The following is an 18,262-nucleotide window of genomic DNA, read 5'->3' on the forward strand; positions in this document are numbered from 1 at the left end:
GAATAAAAAGAAACACACAAAGCCTCCAAGAAATTTGGGACTATGTGAAAAGACCAAACCTACATCTGATTGGTGTACCTGAAAGTGATGGGGAGAATGGAACCAAGTTGGAAAACACTCTGCAAGAGATTATCCAGGAGAACTTCCCCAATCTAGCAAGGCAGGCCAACATTCAGATTCAGGAAATACAGAGAACGCCACAAAGATACTCCTCGAGAAGAGCAACTCCAAGACACATAATTGTCAGATTCACCAAAGTTGAAATGAAGGAAAAAATTTTAAGGGCAGCCAGAGAGAAAGGTAGGGTTACCCACAAAGGGAAGCACATCAGACTAACAGCTGATCTCTTGGCAGAAACTCTACAAGCCAGAAGAGAGTGGGGGCCGATATTCAACATTCTTAAAGAAAAGAATTTTCAACCCAGAATTTCATATCCAGCCAAACTAAGCTTCATAAGTGAAGGAGAAATAAAATACTTTAGAGACAAGCAAATGCTGAGTGATTTTGTCACCACCAGGCCTGCCCTAAAAGAGCTCCTGAAGGAAGCACTAAACATGGAAAGGAACAACGGTTACCAGCCACTGCAAAAACATGCCAAATTGTAAAGACCATTGAGGCTAGGAAGAAACTGCATCAACTAACGAGCAAAATAACCAGCTAACATCATAATGACAGGATCAAATTCACACATAACAATATTAACTTTAAATGTAAACAGGCTAAAGGCTCCAATTAAAAGACACAGACTGGCAAACTGGATAAGGAGTCAAGACCCATCAGTGTGCTGTATTCAGGAAACCCATCTCACGTGCAGAGACACACATAGACTCAAAATAAAGGGATGCAGGAAGATCTATCAAGCAAATGGAAAACAAAAAAAGGCAGGGGTTGCAATCCTAGTCTCTGATAAAATAGGCTTTAAACCAACAAAGATCAAAAGAGACAAAGAAGGCCATTACATAATGGTAAAGGGATCAATTCAACAAGAAGAGCTAACTATCCTAAATATATATGCACCCAACACAGGAGCACCCAGATTCATAAAGCAAGTCCTGAGTGACGTACAAAGGGACTTAAACTCCCACACAATAATAATGGGAGATTTTAACACCCCACTGTCAACATTAGACAGATCAATGAGACAGAAAGTTAACAAGGATATCCAGGAATTGAACTCAGCTCTGCACAAAGTGGACCTAATACACATCTACAGAACTCTCCACCCCAAATCAACAGAATATACATTTTTTTCAGCACCGCACCACACCTATTCCAAAATTGACCACATAGTTGGAAGTAAAGCTCTCCTCAGCAAATGTAAAAGAACGGAAATTTTAACAAACTGTCTCTCAGACCACAGTGCAATCAAACTAGAACTCAGGATTAAGAAACTCACTCAAAATCGCTCAACTACATGGAAACTGAACAACCTGCTCCTGAAACACTACTGGGTACATAATTAAATGAAGGCAGAAATAAAGATGTTCTTTGAAACCAATGAGAACAAAGACACAACATACCAGAATCTGTGGGACACATTCAAAGCAGTGTGTAGAAGGAAATTTATAGCACTAAATGCCCACAAGAGAAAGCAGGAAAGATCCAAAATTGATACCCTAACATCACAATTAAAAGAACTAGAAAAGCAAGAGCAAACACATTCAAAAGCTAGCAGAAGGCTAGAAATAACTAAAATCAGAGCAGAACTGAAGGAAATAGAGACACAAAAAACCCTTCAAAAAATTAATGAATGCAGCAGCTGGTTTTTTGAAAAGATCAACAAAATTGATAGACCACTGGCAAGACTAATAAAGAAGAAAAGAGAGAAGAATCAAATAGATGCAATAAAAAATGAAAAAGGGGATATCACCACTGATCCCACAGAAATACAACCTACCATCAGAGAATACTACAAACACCTCTACGCAAATAAACTAGAAAATCTAGAAGAAATGGATAAATTCCTCGACAAATATACCCTCCCAAGACTAAACCAGGAAGAAGTTGAATCTCTGAATAGACCAATAACAGGCTCTGAAATTGTGGCAATAATCAATAGCTTACCAACCAAAAAGAGTCCAGGACCTGATGGATTCACAGCCGAATTCTACCAGAGGTACAAGGAGGAACTGGTACCATTCCTTCTGAAACTATTCCAGTCGATAGAAAAAGAGGGAATCCTCCCTAACACATTTTATGAGGCCAGCATTGTCCTGATACCAAAGCCTGGCACAGGCATAACAAAAAAAGAGAATTTCAGACCAATATCCTTGATAAACATTGATGCAAAAATCCTCAATAAAATACTGGCAAACCGAATCCAGCAGCACATCAAAAAGCTTATCCACCATGATCAAGTGGGCTTCATCCCTGGGATGCAAGGCTGGTTCAACAAACGCAAATCAATAAATGTAATCCAGCATATAAACAGAACTAAAGACAAAAACCACATGATTATCTCAATAGATGCAGAAAAGGCCTTTGACAAAATTCAACAACGCTTCATGCTAAAAACTCTCAATAACTTAGGTATTGATGAGACGTATCTCGAAATAATAAGAGCTATCTATGACAAACCCACAGCCAATATCATACTGAATGGGCAAAAACTGGAAGCATTCCCTTTGAAAACTGGCACAAGACAGGGATGCCCTCTCTCACCACTCCTATTCAACATAGTGCTGGAAGTTCTGGCCAGGGCAATCAGGCAGGAGAAGGAAATAAAGGGTATTCAATTAGGAAAAGAGGAAGTCAAATTGTCCCTGTTTGCAGATGACATGATTGTATATCTAGAAAACCCCATTGTCTCAGCCCAAAATCTCCTTAAGCTGATTAGCAACTTCAGCAAAGTCTCAGGATACAAAATCAATGTACAAAAATCACAAGCATTCTTGTACACCAATCACAGACAAACAGAGAGCCAAATCATGAGTGAACTCCCATTCACAATTGCTTCAAAGAGAATAAAATACCTAGGAATCCAATTTACAAGGGATGTGAAGGACCTCTTCAAGGAGAACTACAAACCACTGCTCAATGAAATAAAAGAGGATACAAACAAATGGAAGAACATTCCATGCTCATGGGTTGGAAGAATCAATATCGTGAAAATGGCCATATTGCCCAAGGTCATTTATAGATTCAATGCCATCCCCATCAAGCTACCAATGACTTTCTTCACAGAATTGGAAAAAACTACTTTAAAGTTCATATGGAACCAAAAAAGAGCCCGCATCGCCAAGTCAATCCTAAGCCAAAAGAACAAAGCTGGAGGCATCACGCTACCTGACTTCAAACTATACTAGAAGGCTACAGTAACCAAAACAGCATGGTACTGGTACCACAACAGAGACACAGATCAATGGAACAGAACAGAGCCCTCAGAAATAACACCGCAAATCTACAACTATCGGATCTTTGACAAACCTGACAAAAACAAGCAATGGGGAAAGGATTCCTTATTTAATAAATGGTGCTGGGAAAACTGGCTAGCCATATGTAGAAAGCTGAAACTGGATCCCTTCCTTACACCTTACACAAAAATTAATTCAAGATGGATTAAAGACTTAAATGTTAGACCTAAAACCATTAAAATCCTACAAGAAAACCTAGGCAATACCATTCAGGACATAGGCATGGGCAAGGACTTCATGTCTAAAACACCAAAAGCAATGGCAACAAAAGCCAAAATTGACAAATGGGATCTAATTAAACTAAACAGCTTCTGCACAGCAAAAGAAACTACCATCAGAGTGAACAGGCAACCTACAGAATGGGAGAAAATTTTTGCAACCTACTCATTTGACAAAGGGCTAACATCCAGAATCTACAATGAACTCAAGCAAATTTACAAGAAAAAAACAAACAACCCCATCAAAAAGTGGGCGAAGGACATGAACAGACCCTTCTCAAAAGAAGACATTTATGCAGCCAAAAAACACATGAAAAAATGCTCATCATCACTGGCCATCAGAGAAATGCAAATCAAAACCACAATGAGATACCATCTCACACCAGTTAGAATGGCCATCACTAAAAAGTCAGGAAACAACAGGTGCTGGAGAGGATGTGGAGAAATGAGAACACTTTTACACTGTTGGTGGGACTGTAAACTAGTTCAACCATTGTGGAAGACAGTGTGGCAATTCCTCAGGGATCTAGAACTAGAAATACCATTTGACCCAGCCATCCCATTACTGGGTATATACCCAAAGGACCATAAATCATGCTGCTATAAAGACACATGCACACGTATGTTTATTGCGGCACTATTCACAATAGCAAAGACTTGGAACCAACCCAAATGTCCAACAACGATAGACTGGATTAAGAAAATGTGGCACATATACACCATGGAATACTATGCAGCCATAAAAAATGATGAGTTCATGTCCTTTGTAGGGACATGGATGAAACTGGAAAACATCATTCTCAGTAAACTATCGCAAGGACAAAAAACCAAACACCGCATGTTCTCACTCATAGGTGGGAATTGAACAGTGAGAACTCATGGACACAGGCAGGGGAACATCACACTCCAGGGACTGTTGTGGGGTGGAAGGAGGAGGGAGGGACAGCATTAGGAGATATACCTAATGCTAAATGACGAGTTAATGGGTGCAGCAAACCAACACAGCACATGGTTACATATGTAACAAACCTGCACATTGTGCACATGTACCCTAAAACCCAAAGTATAATAATAATAAAAAAAAAGAGTACATACAGTATAGCATTTGCATAGCACAGGATTAAAAATAAAAAGTGTAAAAAGTGCGATTTGTATAAAGAAAAAAGTGGTTTAGAAGTTGAAAACACTGAGAATTATACATTTTATCTTATTACATGATGTCTAAAACATTAGGATTTAATGTTTTATATATTATACACCACTGAAAGTGACACAGTAATTAAATAATATTTAATATAAAGTGCCACAGTATTAGTCAAACCTGATTAGTTGACGCTAAAAATTCGCAAATCTACCCCATGCTCAATGGGAAGTAAAAGCTTGTAGTGATTTAAGAATCGATGAATTTCAGTAGTAGATACTGAAGAGAAGTAAAGATAAAATGAGTATCAGAATTAGTTAACAAGTGAATACTTAATATGTACTTAAAGACAACAACATAAAACCTTCACTAGTTAAGAGTAGAGTGCCCGTGACAAATTTAAACTTCCTCATCTGCTTGGATTTATGTATATGGGGAAAATACCTTTAAAATCAGTAATATTTTTCAAAGAAAAATACATCTTCACATATAGATTGTTATGGCTAATGAATAATGGACATACTAGATTAGACATAAATGAAATCGAGTGTTTAAAACTACAAAAAGGCTTAGATTTTTACTGAAGAATTCCCATAATTTCTCTAAAAGCCATAATTTTGTAATAAGTGTGTCCAAGTTAATTTGCTCGTGACTAATATATCTTTAAAATACATTCTCTGTTAAACAATTGAACTCTAATTAAATCACCAAAGTTTATATCATTTACTTTCTATAAAATTCATTTTATAAACTTTGAGGTATGGGTACAAGTCACAAAGTCTCATTCGTAGATATTTTTATTATATTTGATTTATTCAAGTATAACTAAATCAGTTACAGTGCTTGCCAATATTTGTCAAATGATTCTTCCAAGAGGAAGAACAATAAGTTTACTTCATGATTTCACTATTACAGCATCAAGTTTTAGGGCAAGGGAAGGCACTTGGTTCCACTCATTTAGCAATACTGATTACATGTCTGTCACTTATACAATGGAACCAAAGTTTAAATGTATAGATGTGTTTGTACACTTATTTTAAGTAATTGTTTGAAGGGAAAATAAGTCACAACAAAATCCATTTAGAGTTAATGATTTTTTAAAAATATAAAATTTACATTTAAAATTTATTCTTCTTAAACACGATTTTATTGTTTGATTTCTACAAAACCATGATCAAATGGATGATAACAAACATTTCAACATCATAATTACTACAAATATGAGAATTCCACCACATAGCTAATGTAGACATATATAAATAACAACATTCAGCTAGAATGGTAAAAAGCCTTCCACCAAGAATTCTATTTGAAGCAAATTCTTCTGAATATACATTTCTTTCCAATTATGAGTAATGTCAAATTCCACACATCCTTCCCCCTAAAAGTGGGATGTTATGGCACAATAAGCATATTTAGCATTTTCAGTTTTTGGTGCTTGACCTGGAAAATAATGAAATTATGTTTCTAAATTATTCTGTAAAGAAACAATTATGTGAATTTTAAAACATGTTCTATTGTGCTCAGGATATGCTTTATTCAAAAGGTATAGGAAAGTCAAAACCCTTAAAAGAGATTTGGAAGTAAAAGTAGTTAGGAAAGAGAATGACTGTATAACATTCTAAACTACATAATTTGCCCATAACTGGGGAGCTTAAAAAGAGAAAAATAAATGAGTTACGAACAGGTTTGAATACATGAAATAAACACAGGGTATATTTGCTTCTTTTGCTTTTTTCTGACTTGAAACAGAAAGAAATCAATAGAGACGAAAAAGGTGGTTTAAAGCCTTCTATGAGATTATAAGGCTAGTTGTTTCAGAAGACAGACTGAGAACAGAACAACTTGCAACTATTTGTGACGTCAATGACTCTCAATTAGGGCAGCAGCAGGAAAATACACCATTAAAGTCCTTTAATGTCCAAGTTACAAATTGCTCCTGAATGTCTATGAACAGGCCAAAAGCATTAAAAAAGAAGGAGAAAAAAAGAATCTAAGCTTTAATAAGAACAAGTGAATGATAAAAATATCAGTTTCTATCTCAGTGTATTTCTTAAGTCTTGTTATATATTACACATTAACTCTATTATAGCACTACTACAGTAATTAATGCTATTTTAAAAAGAATGCATACAAGATTTTTAAATGAACATTAACTTCTCTTTTTATTGAGAACAAGGCATAGTATAAATAATAAATTGAAACTTAACTTTCTCAGTCAACCTTCCTGGTGTAAGCCATACTATTAAGACTAAAAAACCCAAACCCAGTCCATTTGTCTAGTTTTGTACATGTTAAACTGATTAAACTATGGTGATATGGTTTGGCTGTGTCCCCACTCAAATCTCATCTTGAATTCCCACATGTTGTGGGACTGACCCAGTGGGAGGTAACTGAATAATGTTGACAGGTCTTTCCCATGCTGTTCTTGTGACAGTGAATAAGTCTATGACATCTGATGGTTTTATAAGGGGGAGTTTCCCTGCACAAGCTCTCTCTCTTTGCCTGCTTCCATCCATGTAACACACGGCTTGCCCCTCCTTGATTCCCGCCATGACTGTGAGGCTTCCCCAGCCACGTGGAACTGTAAGTCCATTATAAACCTCTTTCTTTGGTAAATTGCCTGGTTTCTGGTATGTCTTTATCAGCAGCATGAAAATGAACTAATACAGTAAATTGGTACCATTAGAGTGGGGCGCTGCTGAAAAGATACCTGAAAACGTGGAAGCGACTTTGGAACTGGGCAACAGGGAGAGGTTGGAACAGTTTGGTGGGTTCAGAAGAAGACAGGAAAATGTGGGAAAGTTTGGAACTCCATAGATAGTTGTTTAATGGCTTTGACCAAAATGTTGATAATGATATGGACAATGAAATCCAGGCTGAGAAGGTCTCAGATGGAGATGAGGAACTTGTTGGGAACTGGAGTAAAATTGACTCTTGTTATGTTTTAGCAAAGAGACTGGCAGCATTTTGCCTCTGCCCTACAGATCTGTGGAACTCTGAACTTAAGGGAGATGATTTACGGTATCTGGTGGAAGAAATTTCTAAGCAGCAAAGCATTCGAGAGGTGACTTGGGTGCTGTTAAAGGCATCCAGTTGTGAAAGGGAAACAGTGCATAAAAGTTTGGAAAATTTGCAGCCTGACAATGAAATTGAAAAGAAAAACCCATTTCCTGAGGAGAAACTCAAGCTAGTTGTAGAAATTTGTCTATGTAATGAGGAGCCAAACGTTAATCACCAAGACAATGGTGAAATGTCTCTAGGCCACGTCAGAGACCTTTGCAGCAGCCCCTCCCATCACATACCTGGTGGCCTAAGAGGAAAAAATGGCTTCATGGGCCAGGCCCAGGGCCCCTCTGCTGTGTGAAGCCTAAGGATGTGGTGCCCTGCATCCCAGCTGCTCTAGCCATGGCTAAAAGGGGCCAAGGTACAGCTCATAACTCATAACTTTATGAGTTATTAAATGCAAGTTTAAACACTATATTTCAATTTTCAACTTGGCAAGAGTTTTGATAAGATAATATTCAGTGCTCTTGAGGCTTTGAAGAAAACAGACATGCTTGTTTATAAACTGCCATTGGATGTGTAAGTTGGTATAACTTTGGGGGCACCACTTTGAGACTTCCACATCCAGAAAGAATAAAGGAGGTTATCCCGATTTTCCCTGAGTACAGCTAAAAATCTTAGACCTACATAAAACCAACATAGCAAGACTCTGAAAGCTGGAACAAAGAAAGCAGACTGGCTAGAGAACTTGGGACCAAAAGAGCAAAATGGCAGAGTCCCCTGGGTTTTCTTTTTGTATCATATATCTCCAAGTAAGAGCCACAGAAACTGACAACTGGAAACACCAATGGACTCAGATTTTAAAAGCCCCAACAAAAACCCACACTCTCTAGCAAAAGACCATATCTTAGCAAGATAGAAAACTTTGAGACAATAATTGCTCTACTCCTGCCAAGCATCACTGAAAAAACTGAGGTCTCACTTCAGTTTAAATGGCATAACCAAAATCACTGAAAATGCTATCACAGACATGTAAAAAACATTTTCATACTACATTTATTAAAAAAACATATTATAAAACAGTATATAAAACAATATTGCATTTTATGAAAATATATGTGCATGCCCATACAAAGAAAAAAGGACAAAGAATCATACACCAAGGGTATTTATCATTATTTGGTAGAGGGATTATAGTAACTTTTCTTTTTTATATCTTCCAAATTGTCAACAGTGAACATGAATTATTAGACTGGGGATATTAAAATATGACAAATGGAAAAATAATTTACAAAACAATTTATGAAGACTATTTACAATTTATGACCAAGTCCTCAAAAGCAATTGCAACAAAAACAAAAATTGACAAATGGGACCTCATTAAACTAAAGAGCGTGTACACAGCAAAAGAAACTATCGACAGAGTGAACAAACAAACTATAGAATGGGAGAGAATATTCACAAACTATGCATCCAACAAACAACTAATACCCAAAATCTATAAAAAACTTAAATCAACGAGAATAAAACCATCCCATTAAAAAGTAGGCAAAGATTTGAACAGACGCTCCTCAAAAGATACATAAGTAGCCAACAAACATATGAAAAAATGCTCAACATCACTAATCAGAGAAATGCAAGTCAAACCACAAAGAGACATCATCTCACCCCAGTCAGAATGGCTATTATTAAAAATTCAAAAAATAACAGATGCTGTCCAGGCTGCAGAGAAAAGGAAATGCTTATACACCGTTGGCAGGAATGTGAATTAGTTCAGCCACTGTGGAAAGCAGTTTGGAGATTTCTCTAAAAACTTAGAACAGAGCTACCATTCAACCAAGCAATCCCATTACTGGGTATATATCCAAAAGAAAAGAAATCACTGTACAAAGAAAAAAAATGCACTCCCATGTTTGTCACAGCACTATTCATGACAGCAAAGACATGGAACCTAGGTGCTAATCAACGGTGGACTGGATTAAAAAAATGCAGTACATATACAGCATGGGATACTATGCAGCCATAAAATCAAAGAAAATCATGTCCTTTGCAGCAACATGGATGCAGCTGGAGGCCATTATCCCAAGTGAATTAACACAGAAATAGAAATCCAAATATTACATGAACTCACTTACAAGTGGGAGCTAAATCTGGCGTACACAAGGACATAAAGATGGGAACAATAGACACTGGAGACTCTAAAAGGAGGGAGGGAGGGAGGAAATGGCTGAAAAACTTCCTATGGGGTACTATGTTCACTATCTGAGTGACAGGATAAATAGAAGACCAAACCTCAGCATCATGCGATATACCCTTGTAACGAACCTGTGCATATACTCCGTGAATCTAAACTAAAAATGGAAATTTGAAAAAGAATATTCACAAACATAAAATAAATACAAATTACAAAAACCATAATAGGTGCAGTTTTATTTTATATCTAAGAAGCTAACACAGATAAAAAGACATGAAAAATAGTTAAAGTAATAATAGAAAATAACAACAACTGTCATGGTCAAGATTTTCCTGTAGCACAAATCACTGTATGATAGGGTTTGGCTGTGTCCACAGCCAAATCTCAACTTGAATTGTATCTCCCAGAATTCCCATGTGTTGTGGGAAGGACCCAGTGGGAGGTAATTGAATCATGGGGGCTGGTGTTTCCCATGCTATTCTCGTGATAGTGAATAAGTCTCAAGAGATCTGATGGGTTTATTAGGGGTTTCTGGTTTTGCTTCTTCCTCATTTTTCTCTTGCTGCTGCCACATAAGAAGTGCCTTTTGCCTCCTGCCATGATTCTGAAGCATCCTCAACCTATGGAACTCTAAGTCCAATTAAACCTCTTTTTCTTTCCAGTTTCGGGTATGTCTTTATCAGCAGCATGAAAACAGACCAATACAGTAAATCGGTCCCCGTAGAGTGGGGCCTTGTAGAAAAGATACCCGAAAATGTGAAAGCGACTTTGGAACTGGTTAACAGGCAGAGGGTTGGAACAATCTGGAGGGCTCAGAAGAAGACAGGAAAATGTGGGAAAGTTTGGAACCTCCTAGAGACCTGTTGAATGGCATTGACAAAAATGCTGATAGCGATATGAACAATAAGGTCCAGGCTGAGGTGGTCTCAGATGGAGCTGAGGAACTTGTTGGGAACTGGAGTAAAGGTGACTCTTGTTATGTTTTAGCAAAGAGACTGGCAGCACTTTGGCCCTGCCCTACAGATTTGTGGAACTTTCAACTTGAGAGAGATTATTTAAGGTATCTGGCGGAAGAAATTTCTAAGCAGCAAAGCATTCAAAAGGTGAGTTGGGTGCTGTTAAAAGCATTCCATTTTAAAAGGGAAACAGAGCATAAAAGTTCAGAAAATTTGCAGCTTGACGATGCAGTAGAAAAGAAAACACATTTTTTGAGGAGAAATTCAAGCATGTTGCAGAAATTTGCATAAGTAGCAAGGAACCTAATGTTAATCCCCAAGACCATGAGGAAAATGTCTCCAGGCTGCATCAGAGACCTTCACTGCAGCCTCTCTCATCATAGGCCTAGAGGCCCAGGAGGAAAAAGTGGTTTCATGGGCCAGTCCCCCCATATTGTGTGCAGCCTAGGAACTTGGTGCCCTGTGTCCCAGTCACTCCAGCAGTGGCTGAAAGGGCCCAACATAGAGCTCAGGCTGTGGCTTCAGAGGGTGCAAGCCCCAAGCCTTGGCAGCTTCCACGTGGTGTTGACCCTGTGGGTGCACAGAAGTTAAGAACTGGGGTTTGGGAACCTCCACCTAGATTTCAGAAGAAGTATGGAAATGCCTGGATGGCCAGGCAAAAGACTGCTGCAGGGGTGGGGCCCCCATGGAGAACCTCTGCTAGGGCACTGTGGAAGGGAAATGTGGGGTTGGAGGCCCCATACAGAGTCCCTATTCTGGCACTGCCTAGTGGACCTGTGAGAAGAGGGCCACTGTCCTCCAGACCCCAGAATGATGACAGATCCACCAACAGGTTGCGCCAGGAAAAGCTGCAGACACTCAACACCAGCCTGTGAAAGCAGCCGGGAGGCAGGATATAACCTGCAAAGCCACAAGGGTGGAGCTGCCCAAGACCATGGGAACCCACCTCTTGTATCAGTGTGACCTGGATGTGAGACCTGGAGTCAAAAGAGATCATTTTGCAGCTTTAAAATTTGACTGCCCCGCTGGATTTTGGACTTGCACGGCGCCTGTAAACCCTTTGTTTTGGCCAATTTCTCCCATTTGTAATGGCTGTATTTATCCAATACCTGGACCCCCATTGTATCTAGGAAGTTAACTAACTTGCTTTTGATTTTACAGGCTCATAGGCAGATGGGACTTGCCTTGTTTCAGATGAGACTCTGGATTGTGGACTTTTGGGTTAATGCTGAAATAAGACTTTGGGGGACTGTTGGGAAGGCACGATTACTTTTGAAATGTGAGGACATGAGATTTGGAGGGGCCGGGGGCAGAATGATATGGTTTGGCTGTGTCCCCACTGAAATCTCAACTTGAATTGTATCTCCCGTGTTGTGGGAAGGACCCAGGGGGAGGTAACTGAATCATGGGGGCCGGTCTTTCTCGTGCTATTCTCATGATAGTGTGTAAGTCTTACAAAATCTGATGGGTTTATCAGGGGTTTCTGCTTTTGCTTCTTCCTCATTTTTTTCTTGCCACCGCCATGTTAAGAAGTGCCTTTTGCCTCCTGCCATGATTCTGAGACCTCCCCAGCCATGTGGAACTGTGATTCCAATTAAACCTCTTTTCCTTCTCAATTTCGGGTATGTTTTTATTAACAGCATGAAAACGGACTAATACACTATAAAAGGAGAAATGGTCCTCTGAGCTACTTTTCCAAAGGAAATTTAGGATTATAGCAATGTTGAAAAGTTTTCTTAACCCTCTCTGCTGGCATCAGACTTCCCACTTTTCTGCCTGACCACATGTTCCCATTTTTAAGTAGTAGCTCTACGTTTCCCCACTGAACTTTTTCCTTGTGACTATGCAAAACCATATTAGTTTTTTTGCTTCTCAGAACTCACATAACAATCTGAGTAACACTTAACGTTTACTCAAATTTTTTTTACAAAAAATATTTTTCTAGTTAATGATATTATGTCTCACTCCTATGAATCCCTAGAGTACACTGTTTGTTGGTACCTCTCATATTTTGCAACTTCCAGCTACTTCTGTGCTTATCTGTTTAACTAGACTGTGAATCTCCTATGGTCAGGGGATATCTTATTCATCTTTACGTACCATGAAATGCCTAGCACAATATGTTGTACCCGGTTAATAAATAAATTGTCTTGTTCCATTAGGTGAGCAGTCAGATTATGAGCATTTCAAATCAGGCATCTCACCTTCTGCTTCTAATACTTATAGTACATAGCTTAGGTCTAGGCACAGTGATATATAATGTATACTTATTGACTCCTATTTACTGAAATATCCTCAAGAAATATGTTGTAGAATGCATGATATCTAATGCTGCTGGAAACAAAAAGTTTGAAACATATAAGTGAAAGAACAGGTAAAGTAGTCCTTAACTTTAGTCTCATAAGTAAACAAAATAAATTGAAAATTTATACATGAAAAAAGTTCAGTAATAGGATTTATAATTTAGAATTCAAGGTGCTATGGTTTGAATGTTTGTGTCTCGCCACAATTCGTATGTTGACATACGCAATACAAAAGTATTACCTTTTAATACCTCAAGCCGGCCCACAATGCAAAAGTTATTAAGAGGTAGGGGCTTTGGAAGATGGTTAGGTCACAAGAGCTCTGTCCTCATAAATGGGATTAGTGCTCTTAAAAAAGGGTTCAAGGAAGCTTTTTTATCCCCTTGCCTGTATGAGGACACACAGAAGATGCCACTTATGAGGAACAGGTCCTCATCAGACACTGAATCTGCTGGCACCTTGATTTTGGACTTTCCAGCCTCTAGAATTGTGAGTAATAAATTTCTATTGTTTATTATAAGTTACCCAGTCTAAGGTATTTTTTCATAGCAGCCCAAATGGACTAAGAAAGTAAAGAAAAAAAAAATTAGCAATAAAAAAAATGTTATGCAACCAGGTTTTCAATAAGCTAAATAAAAATTAGAACTGAAAGTCATAAAATTCCTTAACTGGAGAACTAAAACATTATGCTTGTGAAGATTTAGCCACTGAAATGTTTACAGGTAAGGGGACGGTATGAAATGACTTACTCTATAACCATATTTTATATCAACAAAAACTGTGAATAATAAAAAAGTGAGAAAATCTCTACAAATACAACCTTGACAACTGTAATAACTGCCCCCTTTACCCCCTAAACAAACACAAAATACAAATAACCACTCTACTATGCTTACAGGTGCCTTTCATGCATGTCATCGTTGAAGAACATAACTCAATGACCCGAACAGCAAAAGTCCCTGGTTCCTCTGCTGGCACTGTCAAAATGGAAATCTAAAAAGCAAAAATAAAGTATCAGACACAGCTGTTAGATCTCATTTTCATTCTTCTAACATTAAAATGCTGTTAACTTCTAAACTGAGTATCTTTTTCAAACATCTCTTGATGTCTGAAAAAAATATGGCTTGTAAGGATTTAATTTTGGAACAGAAATTGAAACATATTTATGTATCATTTTCATAATTCTCATAGATAATAACTATTTTAAATATCTTTAATATTTATTAAATCCTTACTTACGAAATAGAAAGTTGTGTATATATATATATATACTAGCATATATGAAATAGAAAATGCTTGTGTGTGTGTGCGTGTGTGTGTGTGTGTGCGTGTGTGTGTGTGTATGTGTGTGTGTCTGTGTCTGTTTAAAAAAAAATGGTGCCAGCAGCAGTGGGGAGAGGCTGAAGATACAAGAGAGAGAGCAGGCAATAAAGGGTGGTGTGTGTGTGTGTCAAGGGCACTTGTCAAAGGGGCTGGCTTTGAACAAGGAGGGGAGCCTCCTGATTCATTCCTGGGCTGAAGTACACACGTGGTGGTGTGGCAGGAAGTCAAGGACTACTGTGCGTGGTGGACAGCCTCACTATTTTCAGTGAAGCAAGGTTGGGGGGGAGGGGCAGCGGGTTGAGAGGAGCAGGGGATAAGCAGGGTGGGTAAAATCATGAAGACTTGGATTAGGCACTGAGGGAGAAGGGAAAGGAAAAGGGCTGTCTGAGGCCAGTGGAAGAACTGATGTGGTGTGTGCTGAAGGTCCAGCTGAATAACACTGGCACCCGTGTGTCTGTGGCATGGTTAGTCTGTCTGGTTGCATGGCTTTCTTAAGCAGCCATCAGTGATCCAGATGAAGATTACAGCCTGACTCAGGGATGGGATCTTCCTCTGTGGGTGTAGTGGAAGGACATGACAACATGGGTACTGAGAGTGTCAGACAAAGAGCAATTCAGAAGATTTACTATGGGGTCTAGCACAGGGAAAAGGAAAAGGGCAGAAAGGAGATGATAAACTGAAAAGAAACAGGGAATGAGGAATTGTACGTCTCTTAACAGACTGGGTGGGGGTAAGAGAACGAAAGAGCTGGAAGGATAGGAGCAGATTAATGCCACTATAGATCCATGACCTTCAGACTCAACTGGGCCATTAATATTGCCCAGCAATTTGACCACGAGACAGTACACTCTCCAACTCCTTATGGTGATTATTTTACATCTTTCCTTGGGCTTCTATTCATCCACATTTGCACACCCCCATTCTCAAAAGATGAACTCACCTTGTTTATAATTTAAAGAATAAATGTAACCCATAAGATGGGAATTCCCAAATCTACAAATGCATTCACCCCCTGGTTTCAACATGTCTCCCATCCCATCCAAGGGCAACATTTTTGCCCGTTCTCTGAATTTTAGCCTCCCCAGCCTTTGCCTGGACCTTGATCTGTCAATTATCCTCCTTCTTACTTCAGTATCTTCAACCTCTCCCTCTCTACTGGCTTCATCCCATCAGCTGAAATATATACTACTCTTTTAAAGTAAAGAAACACCCTCTTCATCTCCACATCCCTCTTCAAAGACCAGTTCCTCTCTCTTACTCTTCACAGCTTAGTTTCCTCCCAGAGTTATCTTTATTTGCTCTCTTCACTCTTCTGCCTCCCTGGCACTCTTTGATCCACTCACAAACCTCATAGCTTACTGGGAGATATAGACAATAAACCAGTAATTGTAGGACAGTAGAGTAAGTAATATAATAGCTGCTGTACTATTTCTTCTACACACCCATGCTCATACTTGTCACACTGAACTACAGTTGCTAGTTATCAGTATCTGTATTCTCCAGACTGTAAGCTATTTGAGAGCAGAGATGCTATCATAGTGACCACTATATCTCCTTAGAACCCAGCAACACTGGCTGGAAGGTAAAAGGCACTCACTGTTTGCTGAATGGCTTAATGAAAGTATTTATACTTACACATATAACAAGTATATTTGGGGGACTTTTTTGTATATAACGTTCATTTATTAGCAATAAAAATTGTTACAAATGAATTGACTTTATCCACTCACATATTTCTTTTATATAAGAAGAAGCTTTCAACTTAAGGAACTATAGGAACCTACTTTTAGCAGTGGCATACAGAACTGACAGTCACACCTACTGAGTAAGGTGATTTTATCAATCACTATAAAATATGGTCAGAAGGAGAACTGGTACCCTGGAATTTAAGAGGTCTGACTGAGGAGAAATCAGAGGCATAATGACATTCCTCTATGGAACTGGGGGTAAGGAGAAAGAAGAGGGTACTGAAATGAACAATGGTGGTAAGGAAATACCATAACCGGGGATATATGTGGAAATACATTCAAACCAGGCCTAACAGTGGACTTACAGTCACTGCCATAGGGTTGGCTACTGTCTTTTCCTACCAGATTTTTAAATGCATTCTCTGGGGATTCTCTTTTGCTCCCCATAACAATGTATTTTCAATTTCACAGAAATAATCGTCAAAATCTAGTATTTAGTCTGATTTTCCTAAAATAAATCTGTTATATAAGATGCAACTATTTGTTCCCCTGGATGGAAATCCTTAAGAAACCAATGCCATTACATTATTGCCATCATGTATTTTTTAAAAACACATTTAAAAAATACTACAAGCTGAGTACCCTAATCCAAAAATCCGAAATCCAAAATGCTCTAAACTCCCCCCACCAAAAAAACCCTAAAATCCAAGCACTTCTGACCCCAAGCATTTCGGAGAAGGGATACTCAAACTTTAGTACATATAGCTGAATACGCTGTATTTTGCCAGTATTGATTTATACATGTTACCATGTAGATTAAGTTAGCAACAACGCTATTAGCACAGGACTCGATGAGGTTTCATCTCACACCTGTTAGGATGGCTATTATCAACAAGACGAGATAACAAGTGTTGACGAGGATGTAGATGAAAGCAGACCCTTTACACTGTTGTTTGGAATGCAAATCAAATCTATACAAACATTATAGAAAACAGTATGGAGGTTCCACAAATAAATTAAAAATAGAATTATCCTATGATCCACCACTCCCATGTTCAATGCAGCATTATTCATTGCAGCGAAGATTTGGAAACAACCTAAGTGTTCATCAATGGAAGAATGGGTTTTTTAAAAATGGGGTGTATGTGTAAACAATGGAATATTATTCAATCTTTAAAAAAGAAGAAAGTCCTACCATTTGCAACAACATAGATGAAGCTGGAGGACATTATGCTAAGTGAAATAAGCCAGACACCAAAAGGAAAATACTGCATGATTGCACTTATATGTGAAATACGAAAAGCTTCAAATTCATAGAAGCAGAGAGTAAAACGGTGCTTGCCAGGAGCTAGGCAAAATGGGGAGACGTAGGTCAAAGGGTACAAACTTTCAGTTACACAAAAAGAATAAGTTTTAGAGATCTAATGTACAGCACAAGACTACAGTTAATAATATGGTATTATATATTTAAAATTTGCTGAAAGTAGATCTTAAGTGTTCTCACCACAAAAAAAGGTAACTATGTAAAGACATATGTTAATTAGCTTGAGTGTAGTGATTAGTTCACCATGTATATATATATACCGAAACATCTTCATATATACAACTTTTATTAAAAATATATAGGACTGAATTTACCTGTTGATCTGAATCTGTTTTTAGGACAGATCTATCTGTAATCAGCACTGCCCTGGAGATCTGCCTGTAATGCACAAAACAGTGAAGCAGTAATTCTGATTCCATGGATAAGTTTCGTTTATAGTTATATAACCACCAGAAGGCACGTTTCAAAGATTTAAGTCAGGATAAAAGTGTCACCTCCCAAAACCAAGTCAAGTTCGGCTTTAATCTTTTCTTGGCTCATGAAAGAAGAATGCCTGACCTACAGACAAACCCCAGCTGAAGCAAAGGAGTTGAAATTATGCTAGGCTTCCCTAAAACCAGACCCTGTAAGTGAAGTAAGATATTGAATATTTCTTTGGTTTGGCATTTATTTGCATGTTACCTGAAGAACAGAATT

The 18,262-nt window shown here is 38.2% G+C and overlaps 1 protein-coding gene across 5 annotated transcripts in view; it reads right to left on the reverse strand.

The window, feature by feature from the left end:
* Window positions 1-18,262, reverse strand: part of CHM (CHM Rab escort protein) — a 192,274-nt gene that overhangs the window by 24,948 nt on the left and 149,064 nt on the right. For all 5 annotated transcript variants that reach the window (XM_003269017.3, XM_030806933.1, XM_030806936.1 and 2 more), the window contains 2 exons: window positions 17,881-17,944; window positions 14,128-14,224 (listed from right to left, as the gene is read on the reverse strand). In XM_003269017.3, coding sequence (XP_003269065.2) covers window positions 14,128-14,224; window positions 17,881-17,944 — 161 coding nt within the window. The remainder of the gene's footprint in view (window positions 1-14,127; window positions 14,225-17,880; window positions 17,945-18,262) is intronic.

The sequence above is a fragment of the Nomascus leucogenys genome, chromosome X, assembly GCF_006542625.1.
Source record: "Nomascus leucogenys isolate Asia chromosome X, Asia_NLE_v1, whole genome shotgun sequence".
NCBI classification, from domain to species: Eukaryota; Metazoa; Chordata; class Mammalia; order Primates; family Hylobatidae; genus Nomascus; species Nomascus leucogenys.